We start from the raw sequence: 18,196 nt of genomic DNA on the forward strand, positions 1-18,196 counted from the left end.
TGGCTTTTTTATGGCGGTTTTGGAGCAGTGGCTTCTTTCTTGCTGAGCAGCCTTTCAGGTTATGTCGATACAGGACTCATTTTACTGTGGATATAGATACTTTTGTACCTGTTTCCTCCAGCATCTTCACAAGGTCCTTTGCTGTTGTTCTGGGATTGATTTGCACTTTTTGCACCAAAGAACGTTCATCTCTACATTTACATTTAAGTCATTTAGCAGACACTCTTATCCAGAGCGACTTACAAATTGGTGCATTCACCTTATGACATCCAGTGGAACAGCCACTTTACAATAGTGCATCTAAATCTTTTAAGGGGGGGGGGGGGGGGGGTGAGAAGGATTACTTTATCCTATCCTAGGTATTCCTTAAAGAGGTGGGGTTTCAGGTGTCTCCGGAAGGTGGTGATTGACTCCGCTGTCCTGGCGTCGTGAGGGAGTTTGTTCCACCATTGGGGGGCCAGAGCAGCGAACAGTTTTGACTGGGCTGAGCGGGAACTGTATCTCTAGGAGACAGAACGCGTCTCCTTACTGAGCGGTATGACGGCTGTGTGGTCCCATGGTGTTTATACTTGAATACTATTTTTTGTACAGATGAACGTGGTACCTTCAGGCGTTTGGAAATTGCTCCCAAGGATGAACCAGACTTGTGGAGGTCTACAAAAAAAATGTCTGAGGTCTTGGCTGATTTCTTTTGATTTCCCCATGATGCCAAGCGAAGAGGCACACCTCCAATTGACTCAAATTATGTCAATTAGCCTATTAAAAGCTTCTAAAGCCATGAAATTATTTTCTGGAATTTTCCAAGCTGTTTAAAGGCACAGTCAACTTAGTGTATGTAAACTTCTGACCCACTGGAAATGTGATTGCAGTGAAATAATCTGTCTGTAAGCAATTGTTGGAAAAATTACTTCTGTCATGCACAAAGTAGATGTCCTAACCGCCTTGCCAAAACTATAGTTTGTTAACAAGAAATTTGTGGAGTGGTTGAAAAATGAGTTTTAATGACTCCAACCTAAGTGTATGTAAACTTCCAACTTCAACTGTATGTTTAATAATATTCTGAAAGCCCTGTCCAAATCCAAATGTATTTCTAGTGTAATGCAGGTCGTCCCAGCCCACCCTATAAAAGGCTTTCTCTGCGTCTGGGGATAAGGCTGCCACTGAAGTATCCAAATCTTTTGCCTTCCAGATGACATGCTGTAGGATTGTCAGATGAAGTTCTGCTTTTCATAGATCCCACCTGGTCTGTATTTATGATTTTCTTAATGTTATGATTCACCCTCCATAGCCAGAAGTTTTGTAAACCATTTTCCATTCAAATGTATCAAAGAAATTAGACGGTAGCTCCCACATCCATGGGGATCCTTTCCATTTCTGAGTACTTTTTTTTTATATTGTGTTATTGACTGTACTCTTGTTTATTCCATGTGTAACTCTGTTGTTGTTTGTGTCACACTGCTTTGCTTTATCTTGGCCAGGTCGCAGTTGTAAATGAGAACTTGTTCTCAACTGGCGTACCTGGTTAAATAAAGGTGAAATAAAATTACAATTAGGGTGATTACTGCATCACGTGAAGGTCGGAACTCAATCGATGTGTTAAATGTTTTCAATATTACTGAGCTAAGCTGCTCTGCAAACCTTTTCTAGAAATCACTGGGTATCCCATCCAACCCCGGGGGTTTTACCACTGGGTGCTTGTCTTTTTTTTGGTCAATTCCTCCAAAGTAATGGGGTGGTCAAGCCCAGGCTTCCTCTGTACGTTTAGGAAGGTTCAAATTCTGAAAGAATGCCTCTGATTTCAAAGTCTTGAAATATGTAGTTATTTTTTTCTGATTGGTAATCAGCTTGCCTGTCTTATTTCTGATTCCACCTGTTTGAAGATCTGTTTCTCTAGATTTCAATTGACTGGCCAACAGTTTTCCTGCCTTTTCACCTGATTTTGTATCATCTCTGCTTCAGCTTTTTTACTGAATAAAGTATGCAGCTCGTATTTGTTTTTTGTCAGGTTTACCAGAGAAATGTTGTTAGGATTGGAACAATATTCCCTCTCCAGCGTTTTGAGCTCTGTTTCAAGTTTATACATTTTCTGTTTATTTAATTTCTTAATAGTAGCTGATCGTTCTATCATTACTCCTCGTATGTATGCTTTAAAAGCTTCCCTATTTGTTTCAGAGAATGTGTGTGTGTGTGTGTGTGTGTGTGTGTGTGTGTGTGTGTGTGTGTGTGTGTGTGTGTGTGTGTGTGTGTGTGTGTGTGTGTGTGTGTGTGTGTGTGTGTGTGTGTGTGTGTGTGTGTGTGTTAAGGATTTCACAAAACACCTTGTCCCGTAAGAGGTTGTTGTTCAATCGCCAACATTTTACATTTTTATCTTTCTTCTCCCATGTCAACAGTCAGATCAATGGGTGCATGATCTGTCATAGCTATCGTGCCCACACTGCAAGGACCCACTTTATCTATCGGAGAGTGTGAGATAAAGTAGTCGACCCGTGAATAAACAGTGTGCCTATTCAAAAAGAATGTGTAATCACGAGGGTTTGGATTGATCAGTCACCAGCATCCTCGTTTTGGAGGTCTTGGTTAGAACAGTTTTGGATTTGTATAAAAATGCATCAGGGACCTGATTATAGTCCCTCCCCCCCTAGTACCAGAGAGAAATAAACAAAATCCAATATAATTTTGTTAAATTGACAGAAGAAGTCTGGGTCCTCCTCATTCAGAGCATAAATGTTCATATTATATTTTGGCCTGAAACCAATACAAGTAAAGTCAAGATTTGTCCCTCTATGTCCTTAAACTATTTTCCCACTTGAACATGTATACTTTTGGAAAATAGAATATACACCTCTTTTTGGGGGGTTGAATGTATTATGGCAGGTATTCCCAAACTGGTGTACGCCAAATAAAAACGTGATTGGCCTTTTTTTAAATGCACATTTTAGATTTTCCAACGGGGTTATACATTTGAGTTAGTTTCTCTCTCTCTCTCTCACCTGAGTAGTCTCGTTTCACTGCCAAAAATAAAATGAAACCATCTATTCTTCAGCGAAATAACAACACAATGTCAAATACAGGCAACCTAGTCCAATAATTAACATCCAATCACATTAACCGTTACTCTCTTGTGGGAATTCCACTAACGGTCCGTATGTAGCCAAACGTAGCTGCTGCTCATGTTGGTATCTCTACTGATGGCGCAAAATCCGTGACAGGGAGACATAGTGGAGTGGTAACGCGCGTGCAAGCAGTTGCTTCTGACGCCACTTGGAAACACTGCAGCATCCACTTGATTTGTGCATTTGAATCACGTTGGTCACGTCTGAAAGGTTGTAAATATAACTATTACCAAAACATGACGACTATTGAAGTATTTTAAATCAATGCCTTTCGGATAGCCTTTGCTTTTGAATCAAAGAAAAGTGAACGACTGGTAGTGCACCCCACAGAACACTAAACTTCCCATAGAACAAACATGTCCCAAACCCACGCGACACAATTATTTCTCTTTTAAATCGCCCTCCCCTAAACCAGGCCTTCATCCGTGTGAAGTGTACCGAGGACTTCCCACCACTGACGATCCAACTAGAATAAGGACGTTTTACCAACGCCAAATACAGGCATGCCCATATACATTTTGATATGACAGCGATGACATGTCATTGAAATGACATGGATCAACCAAAACCATTGGACATAAAGACAGGCTGCTCATTATACTCCCAAAGAGAAGAGATTATCTTTCTCATGAACCGTCTAATTCCATAAGGCAGGATTGTAAGCAGAGAGCCAACATCAAAGGGTGTCCGATATAGGTCAGAATAATGATAACTCAGCCAACTAACACTTTGGGTTGTGCCCATCACACATGGCACGAACATGCGAGTGAAAACAAACAAAAAAATAGATATGTTTATCCCTACTATGACCGTAAAACAAATGATATGCTTGGCCTAGATTGCTGCTCAATCGAGTACTATAATGATATCAACTGTAAACCAGAATGATAAATTGTAGGCAGCATTCACAGCATAAACACTCAGTGAGACTATTACTCACAACATAGGAAGTTCTCTCAGCTTAGAGAAAAATGGTAGTTAATCCGTGATGAACCACTGCCATCACGGAGACCTTCCATCGCCTACCACGCTACTCAGATCGTTCGGCCTCATTGACGTCCGCGACACACTTTCATGCACATGTGTCTCACCTCCACGAATGCTTTTCTCTTGTCCTGGACCTCCTTGGAGAAGTCAGGGAAAAAGTCCACCTTTGTCCCTATCCAGTGAAAAGTCCTAAGTTCTTTTGCTCTGAGCCGGACCTTGTCTTTCTCACAATCCACTGTATTTATGTGGATTTCGGGAACACCTCTGATCTGAAGTGTGTTTCTTCGACTGTCATTTTTTATGTATTTGAGCAGGCCTAGAGAGAATATCTTTGTGTTATTAGATGCGTAAAAGAATATGTCTTAGTCATTGGGGAATGGTATTTTTGGATCAAGTTGGCTGCAAATATTCCTAATATGTGTTGATTGCAATATGCCGTGACACGAACCAGACGTTCTTTGTTGTGCACTTGACGTTTATTTTCGCCTTTTTATTTTCTTGTGGCTTACCCTTTGTTTGTCTTTCACAGGGACATGCGGAACAACATCGTCAGTCGTATCGAACCGGGGGCTTTCCTTGGATTGCTCGCACTCAAAAGACTGTGAGTATTATCAATATCACCATCAGCAATAAATCATTTTCATTTTAATCAAATTTGTCATTTTCTTGGCAGATGGACGAGTCATGGGCTGAACGATTTTAAAAATGCGTCTATGCCGATCCTCTATTGCTCAACATCAGATGTGTTATACTGCATCCATAATGCACCATGTCCAAAACTGTTGTATAAAAGAAAGAAAAAAAACTACACACTGTTGTATATGCTCCCACAATGCAACATTTTAACAGAACGGTCTTTGCCAGGTTTCGACAATACTCTTGGCCCTATCTGTTGTTTCTGAGATAGAGGCAATTGCTAACTCTGTGTCTAGCCTATCCAGTCTACGTAAGCGACAGCTGTAAAATCTCTGGTAGGATTTTAAAACTTTTGCCTGGCAACAGTACTTAGCGCCTTTGAACAGAGTGTCGGCAGTCGATCTCTTGTGTGTTCACACAGCGAAGTCGTCAGCCACTCGCCTCTTGTTAAAATACTCCAAACCAGAAGGTGGCAGTAGCTTCGTTTGGCAATGCATATCCGTGGGTATTGCTAATGGTCTAGATGTCAAGCTGTCTGCAATTTTAATTGTTATTTTGTAAAAAGTCCTTATTATATTAGCCAGATGGCCACAGCTAGATACACTACCTAGCAAGATGACGAAGAAACTATTTAATTCACACTCCATTATCCCATACTGCCAGTGGCTGTCAAGAGCCAAATGTTTAGCTAACTTGCTCATGTTAGCATATTCGTTAGCTAGCACAGCATAGCTAGCTAGCTAAGGACACTGCACTAACTCAGCAGCTAACACAGGCAGCTGATCATGGAAACGAGCTAATCCATTGTGATTTAATTATAATGTCAATTCCAGATACAATGGTTATCTAGCTTGGAAGAAGTGTTTTGCGCACTTAGCTAGCTACCATCCCATAGCCTACATTGCATATGAAGTGTGACTGTCTCACCCGTGGATGTGCAGAGAAAATCCCCCTTTTATATTGCTCTCCCACGTGGGGGTTCGTGCTCTCTGATTGGCTCAAAGTAAAGTTGTTGGCCACTGACAAGCATTGTGATTTTACAAGTAAAATCGGTACGTTCGTTGCTACAGGGTCGGCAGGTACCGCTTTTGTTCTAGCAAGAGAAGGAACGGCCTCCCACTGTGATAGACTGCCGATAGGTACTTATCGGCATTGAGATTCTCTGTGTTTTCATGCTTCAAGCAATGTTCTATTCAGTTCTCCAGTCCACTTGGGCCCTTGCCAGGGACCACTTGAGACTGCATGAGGCCCTATCTACTTTCACACATTCATGGAAAGGGGAATGGATGGATGGGCATGTGCGTGGGTCTGTGTGTCTGTGCTAGAGAGAGCGCGTATGAGTGTGTTTGTGCCTGTGCACTCTTCTGAGTGTTTGTGTGTCTCTGTCTGTGTGTGTGCGCCTTTGTGTATTGCAATCATCTTATACCTGCCGGTCCTTACCAACATAAACTATAGTTTGGATGCTAGTGCGGAGCTGTGAGTGAGACAGGAAGGTTGTATCCTTGGCTTGGGCAGAGCTTAATTTCCCCTCGTCAAGCCTCAACCATTTTACAACCAACTGTAGACTTATATTTCCTAAACGTATAGCTAACTGTAATTCCCTCAGCCAACCTACAAATCATTCAGCAAACAGCTGTTTCATCTTGCATGCGCCTATATAACACAATGTCAACGTTGGGTCGAAATGAATTGATCAGAAAAACTGGATATCCACTGATTATAAATGCATCAGTATTATGGTCAGAAGACACAGCAGTCTTTGCACATAATTAACATGTTTGGCAGTGGAAATATACGGCACAGACAGGTTTTCAGGAGGTGGTTAAATCATTCATTTGCTCCTGTCTCTGGCTGCGTCTCCAACATATCGCTTACAACATATTCCTCAACTAGCAAAAGTGCGAAAGGAGTAGCTGAGGTAAAATGAGTCTTGAACTTGGGCCTGGTGCTGTAAACAGAAGCCCTGTGGTGACTGCTGGCACGCGGTGCACCTACCCTCCAGCCACGCCCTCTTCTGCTTCTGGAAAAGGGTGATGGAGTTAATTGACAGGGAGGACATGAAAATACACGCTCCCTCTCTCTTCCAATGCAGTCAGTAGCGAAAGCACCCGACAAAGACTCAGTGTTCTCTCTCTCTCTCTCTCTCTCTCTCTCTCTCTCTCTCTCTCTCTCTCTCTCTCTCAGCCTCAGCCATCTTTAATTTCTCCCATCTGTCCCTGTACCTCACTTCAAAGAGCCTAATTAGATTTTCGCTCGTTTTTAAGACTCGAGCGACTTGGCCAAACCGAAGCTGCTTGCCTCTTTTATCCGTCTTGTCGGAGAGAGGAGAGCGATGTCAGACTTGACATTTTTCTTTAAGTTTCTCTTGAAAAAACAGACATGTTCAATGCATGCTACAATGTATTACTTCACCCCTTTTCATTGTCATCATTTGTAATGAATCGAAATGTAGGCCAATGTCCATTCCAGTGTACATTGTTAGGAAATGTTATCCTATTTCAACCCAGCTGACGGATACGAGCTGCAACTGATCCGCTCCCACTGTAGTAAATGAAAAGCAAAGCTAACATGACCGCAACGTTTTGAGGGTTGCTTTGGACACGTCATGGGACAAACATCTGATCTGGGATCAGTCACATGGTGCCTGGTCCCAGCTGTTTGGGGCTGACTGGCTAGGGGTGGTGGAGTAGATACTGTAATACCCTGGGGGGAGAGAGCCCAAGGGGAGGCTAGATCCAACCCTGTTTTACCACCCGATACAGCTAGTCAAGGTCCTGATGTGCAGAAAGTAGGTCTAGACTCAGGTGCGACGTGCCCATATATCAGTTGCATTCAGCTAAATGTGTACGTTGTCAATAGAGCCATAAGATGCCTATGACGCGACAAAGCACATTTTTTTTTGCTGGATGCAACCCATTCATGTATGTCTGGGGTGAAGTTTCCCCTATCTACAGATCTAGGATCAGCCTCCCTTCCCCCAATCCTGACGTTAACCATTAGTGTGGGGGAAATGGAAAATGGACCCAGGATCCAGTGTCTAGGGGCAACTTCAAGCTACAACCCCCTACTGGCCACTCCAGGGCCTTACCACCCGGCAGCAGCCGCTACATTCCACCGACAGCTGAACAGTCACTGACCCCGTCTTGTTACTTACACACCCGTCTATTTTTATATCTGCTCATATCACAACAGACAGCTTGCTCTGGGTCTGCTGTAATGTTGAGCGCTGCTGCTACTTTAATGGACAGAACACAAGATTTTAAAAAACAAACGTGTTGGAATATATTTGGGATGATGTGGCCAATTTGTGAGAGATGGCCATTTTCTCCTTATGTGGGCTGCTTTGACGTCACACTGCACTATCAACTGCAAAGCACTGGACCATGTCTAATGCTATGCCATGGCAGCATTGGCAGGGTGGGAGTTTATCCCTTTAGCTAAGGGAGTTCCACCCCAGTAGGTGATCCTCCTCAGACACGGGATGCCAGCATGACTTCTTGGCAACCCTTGAAAGGTTTTTCCCAGGCCAGGCGGAACTAACCACCTCACTCAGTAAATTCCCCAGCTGCCACCCTCCCTAGGAACCACAACAATAATTAGACCAACACCAGGATGTTTACGTAATACGCTCCACACTTAATTTCTAAGCATTTAAGTGTCTGATGCTGCCCTGGCATTAGGCCTTGGGCTAGGGTTGTAGCTTGCAGCTAGCAGGGTCTAGTTTGTAGGGTATTGTGAGGCCTTCTGTAGCTCAGTTGGTAGAGCATGGCAGAGCATGGCGCTTGTAACGCCAGGGTAGTGGGTTCGATTCCCGGGACCACCCATACGTAGAATGTATGCACACATGACTGTAAGTCGCTTTGGATAAAAGCGTCTGCTAAATGGCATATATTATTATTTATTTATTATAGGCCTCTTCTGACCGTTCCAATGTTACACTTGAGTCATTTGTTTACGTTCGAGTCATTTAGCATATCTGTTTTGTTTATCTGTAACGGCTTGCAAATACACCACATCCTTGATTTTATACATGGTTGTTTCGAACTGCCTTCCATCATCATTTCTTCTAGTTTCAACTATCTTTGAGTTGATCAAAATCATATTTTCACAATGTAGACGAAATAAAATCCTTGCCCAAACACGGTTTCTTCAAAGATCGATAATACTACCTGATGTTTGGCAGACACTTTGTGTCAGGTCCTGGTGAAAAAAGACACACTTTGATGTGTAGGACATCAATCATAATACATTAATTTCAACTAGTATAGTGTGTTACTAACAGCTTTGATGTGAAAGCCGCCTCGGGGCGAACACAGGCATCGTCTCAAATCACCTTGAAAAGTTGTAAAACTGACAGACCTGGATTTTTCAATCCCTGCCTCTGCCCCAACCTGTCTCTGCGAATGACATCACCCGTCTTTTAATTGAGTTGACAGTTTTCTCCACTTTTTGACTTGTTGAGCTACAATGTGGATTTATTAGAATTTGCAGAGTCACCACATGAGGTCAATTGACTCTAGTCATGAATTTCATGCTGTTTGTACAATTACCGATGGCAAATTACGTTTCTTAGACTGTTGCTGCTGTTTGACTTGAGTAAATCAGGACAGAATATAACCAGAATTTCCATTTGTTTTGCTTTCTACAGAGACCTGTCCAACAATCGCATTGGCTGCCTCAACGTGGACATATTCAAAGGCCTCACAAGTCTAGTTCGACTGTAAGTAGTAGTTGTTTTTCCTTTATTACTTTGTTTAAATACGCCAGATCCATAGTATTGTTTTCTTTGAAAACGGTTTGCATTTTCCCCCTATCCATCCTAAAAATAAGTCATTGATAAGGACATTCATGTGAAAGTGACATATCTGGCTCCAACGCCCTAATAGTAATTGCCCTGCTCAGAAAATGGTGGCGTCCAGGTGCTGTGATATTAGCATAATACCCATGGTTCCCCCACGGGTCTCAGTGCCACAGCTGCAACATATTATTCCATGTGCTTTTCCCTACGATGCAAAGGTGAGGATTAAGATTCCTGGACATCTCAGTGGAGTTGCCAATGACAGGTTGTGTTTGGGTCCTGATTGTGTGATGTGTGACAGATTGGCACACTTGATTTGATCTGTTGTAGATGATTGATAGCCTTCATCTTGTCCTTTTCAGAAACCTTTCAGGAAACATGTTTTCATCGCTGGCCCAAGGGACGTTTGACAGCTTGGTGTCATTGAAGACTTTGTAAGTATGCTTTAGAGTTCAGGCCCTGCAACGCTATTCCATGACACCCTGTGGCAGTGTAGTGGGTTTTCTATTCGGGGTACTTTAAAGAGTATAGTACAATACCCTGTTGTAGAAATGCACCAATAGGTGCAATCTGTAACTTTTATTTCCTGGTTCGCAACTCAAGGTAATGCAAACGCATTCAGCCAGGAAGCAGAACAAAGATTCAAATGGTTCCATCCACCAAGGGCCCAACCCTCAGTTTACAAACAATTGCAGAGAGGCAATAAAAAGTAGATCAGAGGAACACAGCATAGAAAGTAGGTTATGGAACGGGGGATCGAACAGGGGACATTCACTTTTCACTGTAAATGAAACTGAAAGTAATGCTCCTTTTTAAATGTATTTTTTAACTCTGCCTGTCCCCACGTTACCTCAGGGAGTTCCAGACGCCGTACCTGCTGTGCGACTGCAACCTGTTGTGGCTGCTGCACTGGATCAAAGACAACAACGTGGGGGTGAAGGACACCAGCTGCTCCTACCCCCGCTCCCTGCAGGGCCAGCTCATCACCTCCACCAAGCCTGAGCTGTTCACCTGTGGTAAGGACACACACACACACACACACACACACACACACACACACACACACACACACACACACACACACACACACACACACACACACACACACACACACACACCTGGTCCTACAACTACTCATCACCTTAAAGCCCTTGAGCTCCACGTACATACAAACACCTGTTACCCCTTTACATCACATTGTTTGTACCAGAGCTCCTAGTAAGAGACTACCTTTTGATGCGTACACACACATCTTCAAACTCTAGCACAGTCACGCATAACCATGCCCACACATCTGATCTGGATATACAGAACAGATGGACGTGCAACCTCTAGCATTTGGCTCTGCACTCTATTTTCAGTTCAGAATCACCTTTATTCGCCAAGTAGCTACCTTTACACATGCTCAGAGTTGTACTTGGTGATATATGGTGCTAGTGATCGACTACATTTAGAGACAGAATACAGACAACAGAGTTTACATACAACTAGGTAGAGTGAGTATAGAGCTATAAGATATTTAATTTTTTACCTTTATTTAACTAGGTAAGTCAGTTAAGAACAAATGCTTATTTACAATGACGGCCTACCAATTGTGCTGGGTCAATTGCTGGGCCTATTGTGCACCACCCTATGGGACTCCCAATCACGGCCGGATGTGATGCAGCCTGGATTCGAACCAGGTACTGCAGTGACTCCTCTTGCACTGAGATGCAGTGTCTTAGACCACTGTGCCACTCGGGAGAAAGAACAGTTTATATACAAATATACAGTGAATGTACAGTGTATATACAGTTGATATACGGTGGATGTACAGTGTATATACAGTTGATATTCGGTGGATGTACAGGGTATATACAGTTGATATTCGGTGAATGTACAGGGTATATACAGTTGATATTCGGTGAATGTACAGTGTATATACAGTTGATATTCGGTGGATGTACAGTTGATATACGGTGGATGTACAGTGTATATACAGTTGATATACGGTGGATGTACAGTGTATATACAGTTGATATACGGTGGATGTACAGTGTATATACAGTTGATATACGGTGGATGTACAGGGTATATACAGTTGATATTCGGTGGATGTACAGGGTATATACAGTTGATATTCGGTGAATGTACAGTGTATATACAGTTGATATTCGGTGAATGTACAGTGTATATACAGTTGATATACGGTGGATGTACAGGGTATATACAGTTGATATACGGTGAATGTACAGTGTATATACAGTTGATATTCGGTGAATGTACAGTGTATATACAGTTGATATACGGTGGATGTACAGGGTATATACAGTTGATATACGGTGGATGTACAGGGTATATACAGTTGATATTCGGTGAATGTACAGTGTATATACAGTTGATATACGGTGGATGTACAGGGTATATACAGTTGATATTCGGTGAATGTACAGTGTATATACAGTTGATATTCGGTGAATGTACAGTGTATATACAGTTGATATACGGTGGATGTACAGGGTATATACAGTTGATATACGGTGGATGTACAGGGTATATACAGTTGATATTCGGTGAATGTACAGTGTATATACAGTTGATATTCGGTGAATGTACAGTGTATATACAGTTGATATACGGTGGATGTACAGGGTATATACAGTTGATATTCGGTGAATGTACAGTGTATATACAGTTGATATTCGGTGAATGTACAGTGTATATACAGTTGATATACGGTGGATGTACAGGGTATATACAGTTGATATTCGGTGGATGTACAGTGTATATACAGTTGATATTCGGTGGATGTACAGGGTATATACAGTTGATATTCGGTGGATGTACAGGGTATATACAGTTGATATACGGTGGATGTACAGGGTATATACAGTTGATATACGGTGGATGTACAGTGTATATACAGTTGATATTCGGTGGATGTACAGGGTATATACAGTTGATATTCGGTGGATGTACAGGGTATATACAGTTGATATTCGGTGGATGTACAGTTGATATACGGTGGATGTACAGGGTATATACAGTTGATATTCGGTGGATGTACAGTTGATATACGGTGGATGTACAGGGTATATACAGTTGATATACGGTGGATGTACAGGGTATATACAGTTGATATACGGTGGATGTACAGTGTATATACAGTTGATATTCGGTGGATGTACAGGGTATACACAGTTGATATTCGGTGAATGTACAGTGTATATACAGTTGATATTCGGTGAATGTACAGTGTATATACAGTTGATATACGGTGGATGTACAGGGTATATACAGTTCATATTCGGTGAATGTACAGTGTATATACAGTTGATATTCGGTGAATGTACAGTGTATATACAGTTGATATACGGTGGATGTACAGGGTATATACAGTTGATATACGGTGGATGTACAGGGTATATACAGTTGATATACGGTGGATGTACAGTTGATATTCGGTGAATGTACAGTTGATATTCGGTGGATGTACAGTTGATATTCGGTGAATGTACAGTGTATATACAGTTGATATACGGTGGATGTACAGGGTATATACAGTTGATATACGGTGGATGTACAGTTGATATTCGGTGAATGTACAGTGTATATACAGTTGATATACGGTGGATGTACAGGGTATATACAGTTCATATTCGGTGAATGTACAGTGTATATACAGTTGATATTCGGTGAATGTACAGTGTATATACAGTTGATATACGGTGGATGTACAGGGTATATACAGTTGATATACGGTGGATGTACAGGGTATATACAGTTGATATACGGTGGATGTACAGTTGATATTCGGTGAATGTACAGTGTATATACAGTTGATATACGGTGGATGTACAGGGTATATACAGTTGATATACGGTGGATGTACAGTTGATATTCGGTGAATGTACAGTGTATATACAGTTGATATACGGTGGATGTACAGGGTATATACAGTTCATATTCGGTGAATGTACAGTGTATATACAGTTGATATTCGGTGAATGTACAGTGTATATACAGTTGATATACGGTGGATGTACAGGGTATATACAGTTGATATACGGTGGATGTACAGGGTATATACAGTTGATATACGGTGGATGTACAGTTGATATTCGGTGAATGTACAGTTGATATTCGGTGGATGTACAGTTGATATTCGGTGAATGTACAGTGTATATACAGTTGATATACGGTGGATGTACAGGGTATATACAGTTGATATACGGTGGATGTACAGTTGATATTCGGTGAATGTACAGTGTATATACAGTTGATATTCGGTGAATGTACAGTGTATATACAGTTGATATACGGTGGATGTACAGGGTATATACAGTTGATATACGGTGGATGTACAGTTGATATTCGGTGAATGTACAGTTGATATACGGTGGATGTACAGTTGATATTCGGTGAATGTACAGTTGATATTCGGTGGATGTACAGTTGATATTCGGTGAATGTACAGTGTATATACAGTTGATATACGGTGGATGTACAGGGTATCGACAGTTGATATACGGTGGATGTACAGTTGATATTCGGTGAATGTACAGTTGATATTCGGTGGATGTACAGTTGATATTCGGTGAATGTACAGTGTATATACAGTTGATATACGGTGGATGTACAGGGTATATACAGTTGATATACGGTGGATGTACAGGGTATATACAGTTGATATTCGGTGAATGTACAGTGTATATACAGTTGATATTCGGTGGATGTACAGTGTATATACAGTTGATATTCGGTGGATGTACAGGGTATATACAGTTGATATTCGGTGGATGTACAGGGTATATACAGTTGATATTCGGTGGATGTACAGGGTATATACAGTTGATATTCGGTGGATGTACAGTGTATACACAGTTGATATTCGGTGGATGTACAGGGTATATCAAAATGCAGAGAGATGAACAGAGAACAAATGGCGTATAGTGCAGTTATTTTGTGTTCAGTTCAGAGATGGCTTTAGTTGCTGGTGTTGTTGGGAGTGGGAGTTGTCCAATGACACAGGCGATAAGGGAAGGGCCAGCAGTACGGAGCACTGCAGTGTTTTGTTTGTGCTTGCCCTGTCTTATCAGTTTGGCACTCTTCACTGCACGGGTTAGGAAATACGTGGCACAGCTTTTACAAGTGGAGACACATGACCGAGTGACAAATAGGTACCAACGTTTGACTATTGAAATGATCCCCTCTTTATTTTAAATTTTTTATTTCACATGTATTTATCCAGGTAGGCCAGTTGAGAACAAGTTCTCATTTACAACTGCGACCTGGCCAAGATTATAAATCAAAGCAGTGCGACAAAAACAACAAAAATAACACAATATAAAAAGTGTATGTACAGTGTGTGCAAATGTAATAAGATTAGGGAGGTAAGGCAATAAATAATTACAATTTAACATTAACACCGGAGTGATAGATGTGCAGATCATGTGCAAGTAGAGATACTGGGGTGCAAAATAGCAAAAAACAAAAAAATATATATGGGGATGAGGTAGTTGGGTGTGCTATTTACAGATGGGCTTCATTTCGCACCTGGCTTCACCCCTGAGGAGAATAATTCAGTTGTGAACAAATAACTTGAATTAACCCAATCCTACCCAGACATGCAGTCCAGAGAGAGCGATGCACTAAAATGTAACCCCCATACTCCCCTACCCTCCAGACGCACCCCTGGAACTGCCTTCCTTCCAGCTGACTCCGTCCCAGCGTCAGGTCGTGTTCCAGGGCGACAGCCTGCCCTTCCAGTGCCAGGCCTCGTTCGTGGCGGAGGACATGCAGGTGCTGTGGTACCAGGACGGCCGCATGGTGGAGCCCGATGCAGCCCAGGGCATCTTCATCGAGAAGAGCATGGTACAGAACTGCTCCCTCATCGCCAGGTAAGGGGGACGGTACTTGTGGGCGGGTTGGTGGATAGATAGAAGACAGTGGTAATGAGAACGGCACCCTTAGATGAGTTTTTCCTTACCCCTGCTGCTGCTTGGAGGTTAAGGGAAGGTTACTGTCAAGCACTTGATGACAAATGTTATTGTAAAAAGGGCTATGTAAATAGGATTTGATTGATTGTTTCCACAAAGCACAACTGACCTAACCCTCTTTAAATCAGCTAAGCAGTAGGCCGCAAGAGACAGCTGGGGTACCACTTTTGGACTGTAAATTAAAATGACAGATTGTGCATGGTTAAAAGCGGTCTACTCTCTCTTTCCGTCTTTGGCAGTAATATTTGATTTACTTGTTCCCCTCTGTTCTTTACTCAGTGCGTTGACCATCTCCAACATCCAGCCTGCTTCAACTGGGAAATGGGAGTGTCGTGTGAAGACCAGCCGAGGGAACACCACCCGTACCGTCGACATTGTGGTTCTGGAGAGCTCCGCCAAGTACTGCCCACCCGACAGAGTGTCCAACAACAAGGGTGACTTCAGGTGAGGGGGTGCTACTTTCACTATCACATTTTATGCTAGTCTAGGTTATTATTAGTTGGTAATCTGTCTGTGAAATTTTTCAGGTAAATGTTTGTAGTTGTATTAATCTATTTTATGAATCTAATATATTTATCTATTGTATTAATATATATATCTAGTGTCTTATTTAATCACGTACTTGTTTAATTTTAATGTGCTTGTTGAGGTAAACAAGTTTGTACCAGACAGTTATTTTTTAAACAAACTCAGCTCGGTGGCACCACCTAGTGGCTGAATATCAGACTTGTTGTTAGTAGTAAAATCTGGGTCGTATTCATTAGGCCTTACTAACCTGAAATTCCAATAGTTTAGTTTGTACACTGTTTTGGTATGTTTTCCCACAGTGTGCACTAATGAATACGAACCAGTTGAGTGACTGTCAAAAGCATTTATTCCATTGAGTGAATAAGTAGTACTGGTCAGGAACTAAAGCGCTCCACGGTTTTCAATGATGATGTTGAGCTCAGTAAGTAAACCGCTGTTGCGGATAAGTAATCCCATGTTCCTGGAACACATCTTGTGAATCATGCCACCACATTGTGGCAAACCCACCCTTCTAAGACTTTACTCACTGTCTCTCTGTCCCTCTTTCTATCTATATACTATGTCTCTCTCTCTCTGTCCCTCTCTTTCTATCTATTGTATCTTTTGCTCCCCTCTCTTTTTCTCCTTGTTTTTCTCTCTCGATCCCCCCCCACCTCTCAGATGGCCTCGTACCCTAGCAGGCATCACAGTCTACCTGCCCTGCAACAAGCTGGCGTCGGGCACGGGAATCTACTCTGGCTCGGTGGGTGAGGAGCGGCGCGCGCGGCGGGATTGTGACCGCGGGGGCCTGTGGGCCAAGGACGACTACTTCCGCTGCCAGTACCAGAAAGACGTAACTCGCTTCCTCTACATCATCAACCAGGTGACCATGACACTCTGTCTGACCATGTTTGATTTGCTCTCTTTGTCCGTCTTTTCTTTCTTCAACTTATTGTATATCTCCCGCCAAGTCTCCCCTCTTGATTTGTTATTTTTCTCTTTCTTTCTTTTTGTCTTCCTACACTCAAGTGTTGTTTTTTGAAGCGTTCACTCTTGTGTACAGTCCTTCTAAACCTCTCTGTCTCTCTGTGTTCCAGATGCCTCTGAACATGACCAACGCGGTGATCACGGCCCGCCAGCTGCTCGTCTACACATTCGAGGCCGCCAACTTCTCAGACAAGATGGACGTCATCTTCGTGGCTGAGATGATCGAGAAGTTTGGCAAGTTTGCCGAGAAATACAAGGAGGTGAGTCCCGCTTCAGTCTCCCAGTCCCACCTTTATGGATGAATAAGATGTTCATATAAAGAAGCACAAACACACACACACTCGGAGAGGACAGTAACATGCACGGCCTCAGGCATAAGTGTAATGAGAAGAAATGGGGGTCAGAACCAAAATAAATGTTCTAAGTAGAGCTAGGTAATAGTCTTTTTTAAGTGTGTGTTTACTGTGTGTGCAAGTGAGAGGTGCGAATACGCCACACAGTGTATTCACCTCCAGCTTACTGCTGATACTTTGGCCCTTTTATATTATTCCACTCCTCATAGTTGATACAGAGCAACCCTGTCCTGTTTAAATCCACAGAGGAATCGTAATGAAAGCGAATGAGCTAGGATCTGGATTGGGGGATTTTTCCTGTCGAGCTGCGGGGGATTGCAAAGCAAGGCCGGGTCGGGTTTCTTTGTCTGTTGGGTTTCACACCTGTCAGTTTGTGCTCATTGGGGAAGGCTTTGAATGTTGCACCTGAGCAATGTTGTAAAAGACACACCATCGTCCACTTACCCTCGCCTTAAGCTCTTGGGGGAATCCCCGCAGCCATATTTGTCGTCGGTCCAAATGATTAGCCAGACAAGGGAAGTTCGCAAAGTAAGCCCCTCAGCCCTCGTTTTTAATGGAGTCTACGAGTGTACAATTATGTTCACTTCGGGGCCTGAAACGCGCCATAATTCAATTTGCGATGATTGTACATCCGCTAAGAAAAGTATCGCCAAAACTTAAAACGTCATTATGGAGAATGAATGTAAATAAGTTAGAAATTGTGCTACTAATGCACAAACACGTCTTGTAAAAGTAATGATGTTTTTGTTTGGTTAGCTTTTGGAAAATGTAGAAATAAAACATTTTCCTTCTTCAGAAGTAGCAAGGCAGGCTAACGTTGGTTGGGTAAATAATTTG

The 18,196-nt window shown here is 42.3% G+C and overlaps 1 protein-coding gene across 1 annotated transcript in view; it reads left to right on the forward strand.

The window, feature by feature from the left end:
• Nucleotides 1–18,196, forward strand: part of LOC118391976 (adhesion G protein-coupled receptor A3-like) — a 63,752-nt gene that overhangs the window by 38,085 nt on the left and 7,471 nt on the right. Inside the window, exons 3-10 of the mRNA XM_035783504.2 lie at nucleotides 4,630–4,701; nucleotides 9,385–9,456; nucleotides 9,897–9,968; nucleotides 10,390–10,550; nucleotides 15,200–15,413; nucleotides 15,792–15,956; nucleotides 16,701–16,902; nucleotides 17,117–17,266. Of these exons, the coding sequence (XP_035639397.1) occupies nucleotides 4,630–4,701; nucleotides 9,385–9,456; nucleotides 9,897–9,968; nucleotides 10,390–10,550; nucleotides 15,200–15,413; nucleotides 15,792–15,956; nucleotides 16,701–16,902; nucleotides 17,117–17,266 (1,108 nt within the window). The remainder of the gene's footprint in view (nucleotides 1–4,629; nucleotides 4,702–9,384; nucleotides 9,457–9,896; nucleotides 9,969–10,389; nucleotides 10,551–15,199; nucleotides 15,414–15,791; nucleotides 15,957–16,700; nucleotides 16,903–17,116; nucleotides 17,267–18,196) is intronic.

This window comes from Oncorhynchus keta, chromosome 13, assembly GCF_023373465.1.
Source record: "Oncorhynchus keta strain PuntledgeMale-10-30-2019 chromosome 13, Oket_V2, whole genome shotgun sequence".
In the NCBI taxonomy this organism is placed as follows: Eukaryota; Metazoa; Chordata; class Actinopteri; order Salmoniformes; family Salmonidae; genus Oncorhynchus; species Oncorhynchus keta.